Source organism: Somniosus microcephalus, chromosome 6, assembly GCF_052327205.1.
Source record: "Somniosus microcephalus isolate GS21.2 chromosome 6, FLI_Smic_1.0, whole genome shotgun sequence".
NCBI classification, from domain to species: Eukaryota; Metazoa; Chordata; class Chondrichthyes; order Squaliformes; family Somniosidae; genus Somniosus; species Somniosus microcephalus.
The window spans coordinates 84,024,473-84,044,249 of NC_140992.1; the positions used below are offsets into that span (position 1 = coordinate 84,024,473).

Below are 19,777 nucleotides of genomic sequence, written 5' to 3' on the forward strand. Positions count from 1 at the left end.
TAATCCAACAAAAGGGGTGCCCCTGATGACGGCCCAAAGGCTACAGAGATGGTCACTGTTCTTAGGAGCACACCAGTACCTTATCGAATATAAGGGTACCAAACAGCATGGCAATGCGGATGGCCTGTCGCGGCTACCATTGCCTGCAGAGATCGAAGAGATAGTACAGGACCCCGTGGAAATATATCATACGGCGGTTATGGAACACTTGCCCATCACCAGCCAATGTATCGAGCGGGAAACACAGAATGACCCGACACTGGCAAGGGTTTACGAATTGACCGTGAAAGGCTGGCCGGCGCAGGGTGACGCATCATTGCCGGCGTTTTCGGCAAGGAAGGACCAGTTGTCCGTATGCCGGGGCACATTGATGTGCGGAGCCAGGGTGGTGGTCCCTCAAAAATTACAACATAAAGTGTTGCGGGACTTACACGAAGGTCATCTGGGGGGTGTCAAAATGAAAAGCCTCGCCAGAGCCTACGTCTGGTGGCCCGGCATTGACAGGGACATCGAGGAAGTAGCAAAAGCATGCCAAGGGTGCCAGATGGTACAGAACGTACCACCCCAAGCCCCACTACATCCGTGGGAGTGGCCCTCAACGCCGTGGCAAAGGATCCACGTGGACTTCGCTGGGCCCTTCATGGATGCGATGTTCCTTATTGTAGTGGACGCCCACTCAAAATGGCCGGAGGTCATAAAGATGTCATCAACGACAGCCGAAAAGACGGTCGCAGCCTTAAGGACCATTTTTGCCCGAAATGGGGTGCCCGAGCAAGTCTGTTCGGACAATGGGCCACAATTTGTGGCAGAAGAATTTCAAGCATTCCTAAAAAGGAATGGAGTGCGACATTATACGTCCGCACCATATCATCCGTCTACAAATGGGCTGGCAGAGCGCTTTGTACAGACTTTTAAAAAGGCCATCAAGGCGATGGGGGAGGAAAGGTTGCCACTACAACACAAGGTGGACAATTTCCTATTCGCGTACCGTAATGCTGCACATACGGTGACCAACCAGGCCCCCGCCGTCATGTTCTTTAATAGAAGGTTAAGGTCTCGCCTCGAATTGCTCAGACCAAACATCCGGAGATATGTGGAAAACCGAGTATTTCGTAGGGCTCCTGACAGACAGACACGGAGCTTCGAGGTGGGGCAGCAAGTGTTGGCCCGTGATTATAGAAATGAAAAGTGGCGGTCTGGTACGATAAAGGCCCGCCAGGGACCTTTGATGTACACAGTGGAGACAGGGGACGGCATAATCAGACGACATGCTGATCAACTTGTGGAGTCCAGAAACCCAACTGATTCACTACCTCAAACGTCTCAGCACATTGTTCCAGCGGAATCACGGCCCAGCTCGTCGCTACAGAAGTCTCAGGATGGCGAGGAGTTCAGCACTCCAGTGAGCTCCACGGCACAGGATGTGCCATCAGACACCGACGACTCCAGCGATGAAGTGGTGACGGAAGTACCGCCGCCTACACCGAGACCGACTAGAGAAAGACGTTATCCTAGTCGAGACAGGAGGCCTCCTCAGAGACTGAATCTATAACATGTTTCTTTTTATATATATATAGGTAGACAACTCTGATGTAAATATGTTATGTATGTTGTGTTACCAAATGTTATTAGCCCTAGTTATGGTGCATCTGTTGACTTAATTGCACGGGTACGTTTTAATTAAAAGGGGAGGAATGTTGTGTATGTAATATGTATGCTACTTTAACCCTATGGCCAGGGCAGCACTACTTTGTAGGGCGTAGTGATACCGTAGTACCACTCCTGGCCATAGGGGTATAAATAGTACTGCGGGTACTGATCTCCCCTCAGTTCCCGCCTGTGGGTATGAAGTAAGGACCTAAGTTAAACCCTTCCAAGCTGTCTCTTCCTTTTTGTATCAAGTATATGCGCATACTTTACACTAAGATGGCGGTTTTCCCGCGAAATCGGCGGTTTCCCGCTCTTTCCTTCTCTCCCCGCCCACTTCAATGGCGGTATGTCAATCAAGATGGCGGTTTTCCCGCGAAAATGGCGGTTTCCCGCTCTTCCTTTCTCGCCCCGCCCACTTCAATGGCGGTTTCCCGCTTCTGGCGTCTTCTCCGCCTAATGGCGGCTTCCCGCGTTTCTTCCCGGTGGAAGGGGTACGCTTCCCCCTCAGCGGACAGGTTCAGCCGCTGGCTGGCTACCGCACAGCTCCCATTACTCGGCTATGTCTTTTCCTCCCGCCCGCACGGCTCTACCGGCGCTGGGTACACCCCGTTAGCGGAGGACAGTTCAGCCGCTGGACTGGCTCTCGCACAGTCTCTCTCTCCGTACCCGGCTCTGTCTCTCTCACCCGCACGTTCGATGCTACCGGCCCTGGGTACCCCGTTGGTGGAGAACAGCTCACCGCTGGACTGGCTCTCGCGCAGTCTCTCACCCCGTTTTCGGCTGTGTCTCTCACCCACTCCTGCACGTTCGGTTTTGCCGGCTCTGAGTACCCCGTTGGTGGAGAACAGCTCAGCCGCTGGACCGGCTCCTCGCAGTCTCTCTCTCCACACCCGGCTCTCACCCGCACGGTTCCCGTTCGCCTCCCCAGCCCTCTCGCAGACCGGTGTTTCCCTCCCCGGCTGCAGCTGGGTTTCTCTTCCCGCGCCTACTCGCAGGCTCAGCGCTTCGTGGCTGCGGTCGCTGCCCCGATTGTCCCGCCAATCGCGGTCCGGCTGTCACCCGACGCCGTTGGACCCGACTTTTGGCCGGCACAGCTCCCCCTCGACCGAGGTCGAGTGCTCTGCCCTTATCCTCCGGATGCTTCTACACCTTCCCCTACTCACAGTCTCTTCGGCCGCCTTGTTTATTGCTGGTCGGCTCACTCCGCACCGTGGCAGAAGGGTAGTCAGTGCCTGTTGTTGATACAGCTTTTGTTGTTAGTCTTCCTGCTTTCTGTTGTTGCAGCCTCGTGTTTTCTTTTGGTAGCACGACGAGGGCGGTTGTCTCTCTTCGACGCTCTTCGTTGCTTATGGTAATCTTGCCGCAGGGTACGATCGGGCTCGTCGCCACTGTAAAGTCTGTGGGTTGTGCAGTTAATAAATACACAGACTTCAGAAGTAACAAACAAACAGGTCTTTACTATTCGAAGGTCCGGGCGAATCTGCCCCAGAAATCCTGCTACAACACTTATATACTGGTGTGGTCACTATCGGTATTACAGTATACAGAAGCCAAACAAATAGTGCCACCCGAAAGTAGTCCTCTTAAAGGTGAACGGTTACATTCAATAGTTCCCTTAAAGGTAGACGGGTACATACACTACAGAAACGTCAACTCAAATTTCTGTCCACGGATGTTGCCTGACCTGCTGAGTTTTTCCAGCATTTTCTGTTGTTATTTCGGATTTCCAACATCCGCAGTATTTTGCTATCGTTATAGTCCTTCTGACTGGGTGATGAGAAGGTGGAGTTGTGGCTCCTCCCCTCTCAAGAAGGGGAGGAGGAAGTTGGGTGTATAAGGCAAAATTCAACAAGTTCTTTTGGGGGAGGGGGGAGAGAAAAAGAAAACCAAGTGGCGTTGCAGTTGCTTATTTTACTGGTTATTATAAAACACACTCTTAAATTGAGTTGAAGACCTTGTTATCTGATGCTTTTGTGGTTTTTCAAACATGCAACCATACATGCACAGATCTCTCTCCTGGACAGGAAATTGGATTTCAGCCAGGTAGTGTAAATGGAATATGCCTTAGCTGGAACCCATACTGAAGCTGCCAGCCTCAGATCAGTAGCAGCAGTATGAATGCAGCTTTAGCATTTGCACCACTGCATTGGCAAGTGCCATTGTGTTTATTGAAAATATTCAAAATATATTCAAAAGTATTGAAATGATATAGTATTGCAATTATTATTTGAATATAAGTAAACCAGCTAGCTATAAGATTATTCCCATTTATTTTATACTTTCCTTATATATAATAATAAACTCACCAGAGATGGTATTGGGTGGGACGTAAGGATAATGCATTACTTTCAGATACCAGGTTTCAACACAGCTCAGATTGATGAGATAAAAATCATCTTGTTCAGTGTGGGCTATAACATTTATTTTTCCAATGAAATTGGAACAGTCTCATTTACAGAACAAAGCTGCCATCAACTTGACACATTTTGGACTTCTCACCCATTGAGGCTGTAAGAATGCTGGAGTGGAAAAACATGTCACAATGGTGTGGTGTGTTTTGAGGCTGTCGTTAAGGCATATTATTAGGGCAATGTAGAAGGAGCTCACTGTAGATATGGCTGTGCTTTACCTGACTTGGGATGAAAAAAAAAGAAAGAATTTGATTTATCGAACACCTTTCACAACCTCAGGATGTCCCCAAGTGCTTCACAGCAAATGAAGTACTTTTGAAGTGTAGTCACTGTTGTAATATAGGGAAATGGGGCAGCCAATTTGTGCATAGCAAGGTTCCACAAACAACAATGAGATAAATGTCCAGATAATCTGTTTTTAGTGGTGTTTTTTGAGAGATAGATATTGGCCAGGACACCAGGCTATTTGGTTATTTGGTGTGAATAGATTATTCTTGTCTAATGTACAGTTTACAGCATGCTAGAATATCAAATGAACATACTAATGCAGTAACTTCTGTGGTTGATTTTAATAGAGCTCACTATTAGGAGATTTTTAGAACAAGTTTGGTCGTCATTATTCTGAAGCTCTGGTTAGTAGTTGAATCTCTGTACCAGACTGGTTAAGGAAAACATGTAGCATTTGATTGACTGTTTCATTTGTGCCTCTAGACGTTTTAAATTGGTCACAACCTGACTAGCTGCCTTTATATACTTACACTACTTCTAGAGTTTACTGCCACCTTCAATCAGCATTTCTATTTTCAGTTAACTTGACACCAGAGAAACTAGAAATAAATTTGGGACTTCATTTTCAATATTTTTCAGAGTACTTGGAGGTGGTTAATTATTCCTTGGAAAGTTATAATACTCTATGTCCTCTGCTAGTGAAGGATGCCTCTGACACTCTAGTAGAGTTGTTGTCAAATACTGACAAGTACAACCAGATAACACGAGATTTTCAGTAAGTATGGTAGATTCTAAAAATATATAACTTTAACATGAAGCATTTTATGAAGTTACTTGAACTTATTTAAAAACAGGTTGCACTATAAATAGTGTAAGCTCACAGACAGGTAATATTGGAGTACTCTGTACAGCAACATCAATCTGCTGTCAGGCTAACCCTTTCAAAAGCCAGTACTGAGCTGCATTCTGAATCACAGTACGTCAACGACTTCTCAAGTTCATAAGATAATTGCAGATGAAGACGGTCAGTCAGTCCATCTTAGTTCATCCATCCAGAATCCAGAACTTGGGCATAAAAGTCCAAGTTTCTCCAGTTTTTCCTTATAACTCAGACCTCTACGGTTGGGATCAGCCATGTGGCTCTTTGCACTGCCTCCAGTGCTTGAATGTCTCCCTTGTGAGGACTCCAAAAGTCCCCTCATTGCAGCATTCAATTGGTTCTTAAATGATTCCAGGGTTTTTGCCTCTACTGTGCTATCTGAGAATGCATTCAAAGTGTGCGAATAAAAAATCTCTGATAGTAGTCCTGAATTTCCCGTTTACTAGTTTGAACCCAGGATCCATAAAATCATAGAATTATAGAATAATACAGGACAGAATGGGGCCATTCGGCCCATTGAGTCTGCGCTGGCACTTTCGAAGAGCAATCCAGTTAGTTCCCCCATCCCAGCCCGGCCTTTCCCCATAACCCTGCAATTTTTTCATCCTCAAGTATTTATCCAATTCCCTTTTGAAGGCTACTGTTGAATCTGTATCCACCACCCTATCAGGCAGTGCATTCCAAATCCGAACCACTCGTGTGTAAACCAGTTTTTCCTCGTATCGCCTCTGGTTCTTTTGCCAATCCCTCTCCTTCTCACACAAAGTAATTTTCTTGATTTACCTTTTCCATGCCATTTACTATCTAGTATACCTCTATAGACATCTACTTTCAAGGCATAAAAGCCCAAGTTTCTCCAGTTTTTCCTTATAACTCAGACCTCTAAGGTTGGGATCAGCCATGTGGCTCTTTGCACTGCCTCCAGTGCTTGAATGTCTCCCTAGTGTGAACTCCTGAACTGTTACCTCATCTGTTCTCTCCACAGATGCTGCTTGATCTGTTGTGTGTTTCTAGTATTTTCATATTTTGTTCCATATTTCCAGCATCGGCAGCTTTTTGGTTTTTAAATTCTACTGGCTTTGTTGATTGCTGCTGGTTGGACATGTTGAACTTTGACTCTACTCTGCTTCGTAGGTCTATTTCAGCTTCATGCTCCATAGCTATTTCAACACTATTCTTGGAGTTGATGTGCTGCCCATTTTCCCTTCCTCAGGGCAGTACTTTACATTTGTATTAAAATACACCTGCCATTGTTCTGTCCATTGACTTGTTTTCAAATAAATAGTTTTGGAAATCACAGCACACTACCAGCATCTGACAGGTTAGCATTCTGGGGGTGAGACCAAATTAAATTACTTCCCCATAAATAGGGTGCTTTTGTATGTGTGTGCATCTGTGTGTGTGGGGTGGGGGGAAGACATCGAGATGTTTTCTCCCTGAGAGAAGATATTCTCCATTTACCTAAACAGTCTCATGGGGCTCCATGGTGGCAGGTCTCCAGGACTGAAAAGACCAGTTCAGATGCTGTCTATGGTCAGCTGTTCCAGAGTCAATGTGGGATTGATATCCTTCCACTTCTTGGATGCTGATTCTGGTGCTCAAACATAAGTAGAAGGTTCAGTGGTGGTTTTATTAAATTACAGTACCTGATCGGCAATCCTTTCCTTTTAAGCTGATTGTGTAGTTTAAAAGTGGACAGGCCAGTAACAAAAATCTTGGCTACAAAATTACAGTTTTTTGACTATAGGCCCATAATTTGCGGTCAGCGGCAAAGCAACGGCGATCGTCACTGACTTTGAAGAGCATACTGCAGCAGTGACATCATCAAGCTGTCTAAGCAGCCAATCACATTGAAGACTTCTCACAGACAGCAAACCAGGAAATAAAATAGCACTGATTATCTGCACTTTAAAAAAATGTTACAGACAGCGAAATAAAGATTGGATCATACACTTGGGGTTAAGGTAGAGGCTGAAATATCATAAACAAACTTTAAAAATGTTTTTCTATTTTTTTTAAAATCTAGTAATTTTTATCATAATGGAGAAATTTGACATTCCACAAAAATAAAATCAGTTTTTCAGGACCAGAACAGTTGTTTAGCAGTCAATACACTGTTAAAACCTGTTACACCAGTTACACCTATTCCAACAAGGCTTGATATTTAATGGGGTGTTTAACAGCGATATGAGCGCGGAAAAGCTTAAGTTTTCGTCAGTTCCACAGACGTCACTGATTGCTGGCTATGGGGGGGGGTGGGGGGTGTTGGGTCCACAGCGCAGCCTGTGTCGAATCAGTAAATGACTGACCGCAACTTCAGGATTTCCGCATTTAGCTGCGCATGCGCTACTTCCTGAGGTTACAGTCAATTTCAGAGGGGTAATAATGGCGAATGCTGACAGTTCATCATCATTACTCATCGCGAAATCCGGGCCATTGTGTTTCTGCTTTGGGCACAATTGGTGATCCGGGCGCAAATTGTGCTCAATATTGCACCCGTCTTGAGAAGTGTTTCTACTCAAACTCATTTGCATATCGCCGAACGTAAAATCTGCCATGAATCAACGTAATTGGGTATCATTATTTTTTTTTAATTTGCTTTAAAAAATATTCCGTGATATATTTAAGAGTGGTAACTAGGTGCAGCTTGATTAAAACAGCCGAAAATGGGTTTATCACAAAAAATAAGCATTTTAAATCAGGATCAATCCACCACCTGTGAGTAACCCAATTTTAAATCACTGAAAATGACTTTTAAAATATATACCAAACCATTTTCTAGTTATATTGCGGTACAGTAATCAGTTTTGTAGTAAATTTTAAAAAAAATTACATTCAAAAAGCTTTTAAAAGGTGCCTATTAGTGTCTTGCGCCCAAAAGAACCAGTTTAATTTTTAGAGCCTCCTCGAAGGCCTGCAAACGGGGGCAATTAGCGGAAACTCCCAATGGTGATCAATTCACTCTGGGGATGTGGCTGGTTTTGTGGGTGGGGCTGCTTCTAACGTAATGTTTTTTTTAATTAGTTTGATAGATCGCTGAAGCTCGAGTTGCGCTGAACATAATTTGCGCTTAAAATTCCGCGATCTTTTGCGCAGTTACACCGGTTTGCGCTGAAAAAAACAGCGCAATTAAGTGGAAACTTTTGAAACAGGATTTACTAGTGTGAAACAAATGGTCAGCATCTACTATAATTGCAGCTATTGATGCTCTATAGTTGGCGTAAACTGCCATAGGGCTAAGGATGGGGAGAAAAAAATCTAACCAAGATTCAACAACAACAATTTGCATTTCTATAACGCCTTTAATGTATAAAACGTCCCAAAGTGCTTCACAATAGTGTAATCAGACCAAAATTGACACTAAGCCAAAGAAGGAGACATTTGGACAGCTGACCAAAAGCTTGTTCAAAGAGGTAGGTTTTAAGCAGCGTCTTAAAGGAGGAGAGAGAGGTGGAGAGGCGAAGAGGTTTGAGCAGGGAGTTCCAGAGCTTAGGGCCTAGACAGCTGAAGGCATGGCCATCAATCGTGGGGCAAAGGAAGTGGCGGATACACAAGAGGCCAGAGTTGGAGGAACGCAGAGATCTCGGAGAGTTGTAGGGCTGAATGTTACAGAGATAGGGAGGGCCGAGGCTATTGGGGGGATTTGTACACTAGGATGAGAATTCCTTCTCCTGATTGCTATCCTGTAACTTCTGGGAAAGTGCATGCATGTGGACATCAAGTAAGAACAAGCTCGGCCTCAGCTTTGATCAAAGGATCAAAGAACCTACTGACTCTGGGTGGAATTTTCTGAGCCTTTCGAGCTTATCAGAGAATTGCAGAGTTCTTGATTAGCTGCCGGCTGTACGTGAGGCCCTGCCAGTGGTGCTGGGCCTCAGAAAATTCTGCCCTCTATGTCTAGATTCACGTGTCCACTGGGGCAAAGTACCAGAAGACTGTCACTGCCAAAGACTGCAAGAGTCTGTGGATAATCAAACTGTACTTATGACCACATAACTCAGATATCTGCCCGTGTTTCTGCTAAGTGAAATTTTTTGTTGTTCCATTTGAGGGCAGTGTTTCTTCGTTAAAGTTTCTAACATGATCACAATTTAAGCAAAAATTTTTCACCTTTCCCTATCAAGAAATGTTCATTTTCAAATGGGGAATATCTGACCATGTCCCTTTTTAAAGTTTTTGCTTACCATAGCAAGGACCATATAAGCCTTCCTTTCTTGCACTGTATGGGCTGGATTTTATCAATGCAGGCGAGTAGGAGGCGGGACTCCCACTTTTGGGGTTGTAGTCCCGCCTCCATCGAGTTGTGGCCAATCCACTCGATTTTCCCTTGATTGACCTTGTTGAGCCCGCTCAGCAGGCCAATTAAGGGCCACTTGGCAACAGGTGACATCACAGATTGACATTTCATCTGTCAAGAGCTTTTGACAGATGAAATATCAGCATTTGACAGCTCTTTGAAGCTGTCAAACACTGACAATCTCTAAGTTAATTCCTTCCTCTCAGGCTGATTTAGAGATCTCTCCAGAACAGAAAGCAGAGGCTGCAGCTTTTGACAGCTCGCGGCCATTCTGCTTTCTGTGCCGGTGGGCTGAGGGACTCCCGAGACCTGAAGGAAGGAAGCCTGCATTAGTAAGTAAAACTTATTTAAACACTTTACACATACCAAACACACTTACCTCTGCATTCATGCACCCATCAATCACCTGAACACCGGACATCTCGAACCCTCCAAGTCCTTCAGCCCGACGGTTCGCCTCGCTAACTTGGCATGGTTTGGAGCCATCGGGCAGCCCACACTTCAGAGATAAAAATAGGGATTAAGCTAAAAATAATTGGCACTAATCCCCTTCCCGCCTCGGGGAGGCGGCTCCCAGCACATGTTGTGTACCCGCCTCCTGGGAAATGGGCATGGAGGCGGGTTGGGGGCAGGGTGGGTTCGTGCCCCCCCCCCGATTTCGCAATTTTAACACCCCACATGCCTCCATTCCCGCCTCCACGGCCCTGGGAAATTCTAGCCCTATATGTTCAAAGGCTGCAGATATCTGTGACTCTTTTCTGTTGGTATTGACAGACCAGTTTTTACTGCTGCAGTGCTGTCTGAACATTCATGTATCTACTGTGAGCCTTTTGGAGTCACTTTATAAAGCACAGCGCTCCAAGTGAGGAAAGGACTTGCCTGATGTCAAAATCACAAGCTTGAGTGAATTTTATAATGAGATTACAGAACTGTGATACATCCCATATATCTTATTTTTTTACAATTCATAGGCCGTGAAATTTGGCACCTTACTGCCAGCTGTTAAGGCCGGTTTCAGCACAAAAATGATGGCCATCTTGCTTCCGCCCACTTCTGGCACGGCCTGCAGCGGCAGCCATTTTGAGCAGGTCGGCAGCGCGGCCATTGCCTGCGTTCGCCTGGTAAATGCTAATCAGTCAGATCATGACGTCAATTTGACGCACAACCTGCTATTTTGGACATCACCACTCGGCTGAAAGCCCTCTCCAAAACACAAAGGGGGAGAAATTGGGTATAGCCCCATTTGGGGCGCTAGTACTGGCGAAGCGCAAAGCTTAGCGCCAGGCGTGATTTAGCGCCACCTGGCGCGATATTGGGTCATTGCGCCCCTGAGGGTGATTGCGGCACCAAATCAAGCGCTGCACGAGACTCTTAAGGCGCTAACCCGGCGGCGCAACCCAATTTCGCGGCGGCGGGGCGCTGCGCAGGTGCTGTCAGTAATCACTTTCCCTGAGACACACTGGCGCCGGCCAGCTCTTAAAGGGGTGGGTCATCAGCCACGGGCACAGAGGAAAGCCCTTGTCCCCGAGAAGCCAGCCTCCTGGGAGAGCCGGGGCCTCAAAGGTCTGCAACAGAAGTCTGGCGCAGGATGAAGGCGTCGTGGCTGCTTCCTGGGAACTGCGCATTCACTGCGAGGATCAGCTGTCGGTGGTCACAGACCAGCTGGACATTCAAGGAATGGAACCCCTAGCGGTTGCAGAACTCCTCCGGATTCTCTACAGGCGCCCGCAAAGCCACGTGCGTGCAGTCAATGGCACCCTGCACCATGGGAAAGTGCGCTATTGCAGCGAAGCCCTTTGCGCGCTCCCGCTGCTTGTCTGGGGTCATTGGGAAGGAGATGTACTGCCGCCTCCTTTTAAACAGGGCATCAGTCACTTGACAGATGCAGCAATGCACCGCAAACTGCGAGATGTTGGCTATGTCCCCAGTTGTGGCCTGAAAGGAGCCGCTTGCGTAGAAGTTTAGGGCAACAGTCATCCTCAAGCCACCGACAGAGATGTCCTGCACCTTATCTGAGGCTGCAGATCTGGCTGAAGCAGTTGGCACAGCTCAGTCACCACCTCCTTTCTAAAGCGCAGCCTTCTGATACACTGCTCCTCCGACATGTTCTTGTAGGAAACTGCTGTCGGAAAACCCTGGCAGCGTAAGGCCTGGTGTGGCGATGCCTGTTGGTCCTCCTCCGTCTGGCCATGCCTGCCCCTCTCTCCATGCATCTCTGTGCCCTTTCCAGATGATTCAGCAGCAGGACGTTCCCCTCCAATGCAGCCCCCATAATAAGTGCGCAAAGAAAGTTTTGCCGTTGTAAATGCTCACCAACAGCAAGGTGATGGTCAGAAGGCTGAAGTTCCTCTGCCAGCGTTGGCTCAGTGGGGAAATGGCTCGCAGTGTGCAGCCAAGCAACTCTCTGTAGCTCTCGAAGAAGTTGCGAGCCAAAAAGGCTTCTGCTTTTAAACCACACCAGTGCCCTTTAAATAACACCCCACCAGGCCGAGAGCGATTGGGTAAGGTTCCAGGTAAGTTGTCACTAATAGTGCCAGGCGCTACGTAGGGGGGTGCCACTGAATTTCCGGTCCGGGGCGCCCAAAAGGCGTTGCACACTCAAATGACGTCATAATCTGCCTGCGCCCATGAGCGGGCGCTAAGATTTTGCGCCGGCGCTAAATACATGCTCAATATGGGGCTAGGCTCCCTGCGCCCGCCCAGAAATTGGCTAGCGCCCCACTTCTCGGCCTCTTTAGGCGTTAATCGGTGGCGCTATCAACCGAATTTCTCCCTCAAACAGCTGAAAGTACGTTCAGCTACATGGGGGACCCCCCACCAGCGCTATTTAAAGGGATCATCAACAATTTGCAGGTGAATTGCTTTTTGATTTCTACTGGCTCTGTGTAAGTTTGTGCAACTGTTTGGAACTTCCTACAGTTGTATAAAATTGGTGAGGTTACAAGGGCTGGTGCTGCAAGTGAAGAAGGCTTTGGTTCTGCTTTCAAGTGTTCTGGTCAGACCATTTGCTCCCAGTCATGGGGGCTCTATTTGCAGTCCCCCTCGTGCTGGAGCATGACAAGGAGATGGAGCAGAGGCAGCAAAAAAGAGGACAAGATGCTTGCAGAGGGAGGAGGAAGAGGAGGGCACTCAGCTGGCGGCCTTACCCACCTAGGGTCTTCAGGGAGCACTTCTCCTACCTGCAATTAAGCCAGGAGCAGTGTATTCGGAGGCACCATTTCACCAAGGAGGTGGTCACAAAACTCTGTCACCTCCTGGAGCCAGACCTGCAGCCTTAGAGCAGGGCAACGATAGTGCTGCCAGTGGCCCTCAATTTTTTCACCACCAGATCCTTCCAGTCTGGAGCAGGAGACATAGCTAACTTCTCTCAGTTTGCCATCCATTGCTGCATTCGGGAGGCTCTGTACTCCAGGAGAAGGGACTTCATTGTCTTCTCTCTGAGGAGAGAGAAGCAGGAGGAGTGCGCATGTGGCTTTGCCAGGATATTGGGCTTCTCCATCGATTGCACACACGTGGCTTTCTGGATGCTGCATATCAATCCTGAGATGTACTGCAACCGCAAAGGCTACCACTCACTTAATGTGCAGTTGGTATGTAACCACACCCAACACGTCATGATGGTAAATGTCCGGTATCCTGGCAGCAGTCATGATGCCTTTGTCCTGCGCCAGTCCGGTGTACCAGCAATCTTCCAGCCACCACGTCGAACCCGAGGGTGGCTGCTCAGAGACAAGGGTTATCCACTCTACACCTGGCTGATGATTCCCCACCACTCATGGCCAGCACTCATATAATGAGAGCCATGCTGTCACAAGGAACTTCATCGAGCAGACATCGGGGTGCTCAAACAACGGTTCTGCTGCCTTGACCGCTCGGGAGGAGCCCTCCAGTACATGTCGGAGCGGGTGTGCCGTTTCGTGGTGGTCTGCTGCATCATTCACAACTTGGCCATCATGAGGGTACAGCCCTTGCCACTACGGGTTCTGCTACCACTTCAGGAGGAGGAGCAAAAGGAGGAGGAAGTGGAGGAGAAAGGGTGGAGGCATGCAGCATACCCCGTTCTGGACAGGCTGTCTTTGAGCGCCTCATCAGAATCAGGTTCCCTTGAATGAAAGCCCAGATTGCCATTGCTCACCACTTCCCCACCTTACCATCCCTCTGCCATAGAACATCACAGCTTCCTCTTGGGCAAAAAGCTGAAATGAGAGCCACCACAAAACAAACATTCCAAATTAATCAATCCAAAACTACATAACAAAGTCAACTAACCCTTGTGCATTCCCTTAGGGGTCGATTTTCCTGGAGCCGTCAGGCGGGGTTTCAGGCGCGTGGGGGGGGGGGGGAAATCCTGAATTCAGGGGCCCCGACACCATCCCGCCCAAAACCCCACTCCATGCAAGTTTCAGGGGCGGCGGGTACCCGCCCCGCACTGGAACCCGCCGACCCGAGGCGGGAAGGGATTAGTGCCAATTAACTGCCTGTTAACAGATAGTTAACAGGCAGTTTTTAGCCTAATCCCTATTTTGAGGGGTGTCGTGTGGGATTCCCGACGGCTCCAAACCACGCCAGGTTAGAGCAGGCGGGCCGTCGGGTTGAAGGAGTTGGAGGGGTCGCGATGTCGGTGTTCAGGTGAGTGATGGGTGCATGAGTGCAAAGGTAAGTGTGTTTGGTGTGTCTAAAGTGTGTAAAGAACTTTTACTTACCGTACTTACCTTAACAGCCTTTCTTCCTGTAGGCGTTGGGACAGATGGCTGCGATCTGTCAAAAGTGACAGCCTTCAGCTTTGAGTGCTGCTGAGAGTTCTAACTGAGTCTGGCAGAAGGACTCATGTTATAACTCAGACTGTCAGTGTTTGGCAGCTTCAAACAGCTGTGAAACACTGATATTTCATCTGTCAAGAACTCTTGACAGATGAAATTGCAGACTGTGACGTCACCTGTTGCCGGGTGGCCCTTAATTGGCCTGCTGAGCCCGCTGGGCGGGCTCAACAAGGTCAATCAAGGGAAAATCGCACGGATTGGCCGGACGTCGATGTAGGCAGGACTAAAACCCGAAAGTTGTAGTCCCACCTTCTTCCCGACAGCTTCGGGAAAATCGACCCCTTAGTGTCTGTCTTTCATGTTCCTTTGCCTGTCCTAGTGCTCCTACGCAGTGCTACCCCAGTGGCTGCAGCATGGTTGGTGGAAGGCTGCTGACATTCCATGGGAGAGACTACAGATGGCCTTGCAGGATGACCTCAAGCAGCTCTGGGCCTAGAAGGTCCGGATGTAGACTGCACCACCTCGGCATGGGCGGCAGCAGTCTGGGCTGGCTGGCTGACAGGCATCAGCAAGGGCACTGGCGGAGTGGCAGGGGTGGGAGTGGGATTAGGCTGGATACCTCTTTTTCGGCGGGCACAGACACGATGGGCTGAATGGCCTCCTTCTGTGCCATAGGTTTCTATGATTCAATGATTCTATGAATGCTGCCATCCTAAGAGAGGACAGCAGGTTCTTGCTCCACAGAGCCACTGCCATTCCCCTGGGGCAGCGCCTCAGCATTACTAGCCATCTGTTGGAGCACAGATTGCTGGACTGCTCTGAGACCTGCAAGCCCCTTTCCACACTCGGAGAACCAGCCATAATGGCATCAGTCTGAGCTTGCTTGGCAGCAAGCTGAGCCTGCATGTCTTCAGTCTGAGCTTCCAGTGCAGCACTCCGATGTTGGGTGGTTTCTGCTTGTGCTTCAATGGAAGCTGAGACATCACCCCTCACACCCTGCATCATGGTTGGATCCATAAGTGTTCTAATGGAGTTGCCCATCACTTCCATTCTGGAAATCATGGGCACCAAGCTCTGTGCAAAGCCCAGTGCAATGTTGGAGCCGAACTCCTCCACGCTCCTTGACACTGACGAGAGGTTCGCTGACAGGCCTGCCATTGAACCAAGCATTTCTGTGCGCATGCCCATCACCCTTCTTCTGAAGGCCACCCCATTGAAGTCACCATGAGTCCTGTGCAGCAGAACACTCATGTGTGAACTCGCCCTCTGGGGAGCTGGCACCCGGGCTACCCTTTCCCCCTGGCCTGGCTGCAGCCCACTCTTACCCGGTGACTTACCATGTGCAGATCCCACCTCTATACTACCCTCTAAAATTTGCGCAGTGCCATTTTCTGAGCTGGTTCCTGGGAGTCTCAGATTGAGTGATGGTGCCTCTTCTTCTTCTTCACTCTCTTCCTCTACTAGGTCAGGGACAGGCTGGGCTGCTGGCAGTCCTTGGGTATCTGGAAGGAGAAAGGCACAAGGGTCGGGTTGTGGTGATGGTGAGGGGGGGGAGGGGCAGCGGAGGGGTAAGCAAGATGTGCATGCTTACACCAGCAGCAGCTTGTAAGTGAGAAGATATTGTGCCATGAGGGGGAAGTGGGATGTGAGAAGAAGGATTAGGTATGCGCATACCATCATCAGCAATGCTTTCAACGTTGTCGCTCACCACGGCCTCAGTGACGGCCCCTCCAATGATCTCCAACACCTCCTCCTCCAGCGCAGTGAGATTTTAAAGTCATGCTTCACCCCCGCCTCTCTGCTGCTGCTCACGGCAGTTGTGAGCCACCTTGGCCTGCAAGAGAAATGAAAGTGTGTCAGTGAGTGTGGAGCAATGTGTTTGGGTGATGTGCCTGCACCACTTTGAACGGGCACGGGCAGATCGCGCTTCATGCTCACCACGCCCGTTTTCGGGCCCAATCCAATTTCACTCCCATAGATCTTCTACATGTTGCCCATGATGTGTTGGAGGTTGCAATGTTTTATAACAAGGGCATGCTAAGCGCTAACAGTTACAATCCCTCCTGCTCCCAGCGCAGCTAGTGACTTGCCTCATCTGAAAATAGGGCTTCCCTCTGCCTCTCTAACTGCACTCCACTCAATAGCGTTTCTCTCTCCACTCGCTGACAAACAGGGTATCTCTGCCTTTCTCCGTTTCTTTTTCCACACCTCCCAATAGTATGTCTCTCTCCTTTCATTCCCCTTCCCTAATGATGTCCCCAAGAGGGTCCTTGTCCCTCTTTCATTCCCACTGATCCTCAACAGGAACATTTGATTTTCCTCTTCCACCACTTCTGTGTGTGTGTGCCTGTCTCTCTTTCACTCTCTCTTCCCTTATTTTCTGGGTCACAAATAAAGTCAGAAGTTTGTTTATTGGACCTGGATTCTTTCCTGTCCTTTCCTCCCTCAGTTATGCTTTATTTACTCTTTCCTACTTCACTTCTCCTTTGTACACCATCTCTTCCTTTGCTTCTCTTTATCCTATCTCTTTTCCTTTACTTTTTTCCTCTCTTTTTCTTTTCAATTTCTGTTTTATTCCTTTTCCTTTCCTTTATCCTCCCCATTCCTACTCTTCTGTTTTATCTCTCTCTCCTTTTTGTTTCTGCAGCAGCCCCATTTCCTGTATCATTCACATTCCTATGTGGCGAGACTGTGCAGTTAGAGGGCAAAGTGCGTTCCACAGAAAAAAGCACAGGGATCAGGAGGCAAACACAGCAATCGAGAGGGAACAGGTTTTGGAAAATGTACAGAGAGTTTGGGAGGGAACAGGTTAAGGAAAATATAGAGATTGGGAGGGAGAGGGCTACGGAAGGAAGGATATTCCTTTGTTCATGCATTAAGAGCTCTGGCCACAATAATTCGTGGGAATTGTAAGCCCTGATTTTAACCTAACCCACTCAACTGGAATGGGGTGGGTTCGGGTCAGATGGCCATTTTACACTCCAGCTGATTTTACACTCCGTTGAGAATACACTGATGCAGCCTCACATAGGGCAATCACAGCACAGCAGAGCATGTTTAAATTCCTGCTGATTTCTAAAAGTAAAAGTCAGGCCAGACAGAGCTGACTCTGGTGCAGAGCAACAAATTCCTATCTACCAGAAGCAGCTCTGATTGGTTCAACTTCTGCTTCAACGCTGTGCTGAGGTCATCCTATGTGAGGCTGCATTGGTACGTACAGTACTTTTCTTTGAACTTAAACTTAAATCTGCTCAGTTTGAAATGACAACTTTTGATGCCCCTCCACTGACTATACCAGGTTGCATTGGTGGCTCTCCTCCTTAGCCAGCCTGTTCCTCTCGCACCTCTGCAGTAGCATTGTCACCTCCCATATGGGCCCACCCCCCGAGTTTGGGAACCTCTGCCCTTGACATTTAACTATATTCAATCCTTCATTGTCACTGGAAACATTAAACTAGGATGTGTCAACTAAAATAAAAATATACTATTCCAATTGCTTATATAATAATGTTCTAAAGACTTGACAACATCATCCCCATTTCCGTAAATTGAAAAACGTGCATAACTGCAGCTCGAGTTTAGGAAAACAAGTCTGTCATTACTAATGTGGGAGGCAAACTTGCTTCCTGTCTTACCAAGAGTGGTTTTATTTGGAATTTGTAATGGATCTGGTTCTCTGCTACTGTTCTGTAATGTCACAATTTAGAACATTAGTCGTATGGAAGTTATTTTATTGGACTGTGGTTAGAATGCTGTAAAAGTGCCATTTCCTTTTATGGGAAAGCTCCATGTAAGATTTAAATAGAAAACAGCTGTCGAGCTTTTGTGTTTACTCATTATTATAATTAATCAAGCAGCTGGAAGGTTAAGCATTATAATGTTGTGTTTTTCCTCTTCTTTCCCTCCCCCATGAAAAAAAGAACATTCAGTCATTGTACAATTCCTTTTCAGTGAAATGATCAGTGAATAGGTCACAGACTCCAGCCTCACATACAGGTGTAATTCTGGTCCATTGATTTTCATCAAGACAGAGTATCAGTTTTCTTCCTGTGGAAAGCCATATCTAATAACGTGGGTAAGAATGGACAAACCCTCATAAACTTCAATTAGGAGTTGAGTCTGCAGCTACAGAACGTTGAATCATTAATTTGCTACATTTTTGGATGATATGATCATGCCACTTTCAAATTTTTAATCATTTTACAAAATGCCACTACATCCTCATTATAAATATTTTGGAGATGTTTGTCATATCTAATAATGAGGCAATTGTTATAATAATGCAGCATAAAAAGACTGGAAATTAAGGCCCAGTTGATTTATGCTGTAATTATATTTACCTCATGACGTATCTCCTGATTCCGGCGGCTGCCTTCTTTAATGCAGCTCAATTTTTGTTCGTCTGCATCGTATTGCTCAGATTTTTGGAAGATGCTGTGATATTGAGTGTATACGTGACCAAATAACTTAATTGGTAAACTTGCTTACCAGCAAATTATCCGTCAAAGCACTAGTAGGTTAGCTATAATTTTTTTTAATATTTGCTCCTGGGATGTGGTTGTCTGGCAAGGCCACCATTTATTGCCCATCCCTAATTGCCCTTGGGGTGGTGAGCTGCCTTCTTGAACTGCTGCAGTCTGTATGGTGAAGGTACTCCCACAATGCTGTTGGGGAGTGAGTTCCAGGATTTTGACCCAGCAACGATGAAGGAACAGCGATATATTTGAAATCAGGATGGTGTTTGACTTGGAGGTGGTGGTGTTCCCGTGTACCTGCTGCCCTTGTCCTTCTAGGCAGTAGAGATCGCAGGTTTGAGAGGTGCTGTTCAAGAAGCCTTGGCGAGTTGCTGCAGTGCATCTTGTAGATGGTATACATTGTAGCCACGGTGTGCCGGTGGTGGCGGCAGTGGATGCTAAGGTGGTGGATGGGGTGCCAATCAAGTGGGCTGCTTTGTCCTGGATGGTGTCGAGCTTCGTGAGTGCTGTTGGAGCTGCACTCATCCAGGCAAGTGCACAGTATTCCATCACACTCCTGATTTGTGCCTTGTAGATGGTGGAAAGGCTTTGGGGAGTCAGGAGGTGAGATACTCACCAGAGAATAGCCAGCCTCTGACCTGCTCTTGTAGCCACAGTATTTATGTGGCTGGTCCAGTTACGTTTCTGGTCAATGGTGACCCCCAGGATGTTAATGATGGGGGATTCTGCGATGATAATGCTGTTGAATGTAATGGGGCAGTGGTCTCACTTGTTGGAGATAGTCATTGCCTGCCACTTGTGTGGCGCAAATGTTACTTGCCACTTATCAGCCCAAGCCTGAATGTCGTCCAGGTCTTGCTGCATGCGGGCATGGACTGCTTCATTATCTGAAGCATTGCGAATGGAACTGAACACTGTGCAATCATCAGCGAACTTCCCCACTTCTGACTTTAGTGACCTTATGATGGAGGGAAGGTCATTGATGAAGCAGCTGAAGATGGTTGGGCCTAGGAAACTGCCCTGAGGAAATCCTGCAGCGATGTCCTGGGGCTGAGATGATTGACATCCAACAACCA

At 47.6% G+C, this 19,777-nt stretch overlaps 1 protein-coding gene across 1 annotated transcript in view; it reads left to right on the forward strand.

Moving 5' to 3' along the window:
* Positions 1 to 19,777, forward strand: part of prss59 (serine protease 59, putative) — an 84,559-nt gene that overhangs the window by 9,009 nt on the left and 55,773 nt on the right. The window contains exon 2 of the mRNA XM_085991984.1: positions 10,438 to 10,587. Coding sequence (XP_085848110.1) covers positions 10,438 to 10,587 — 150 coding nt within the window. The remainder of the gene's footprint in view (positions 1 to 10,437; positions 10,588 to 19,777) is intronic.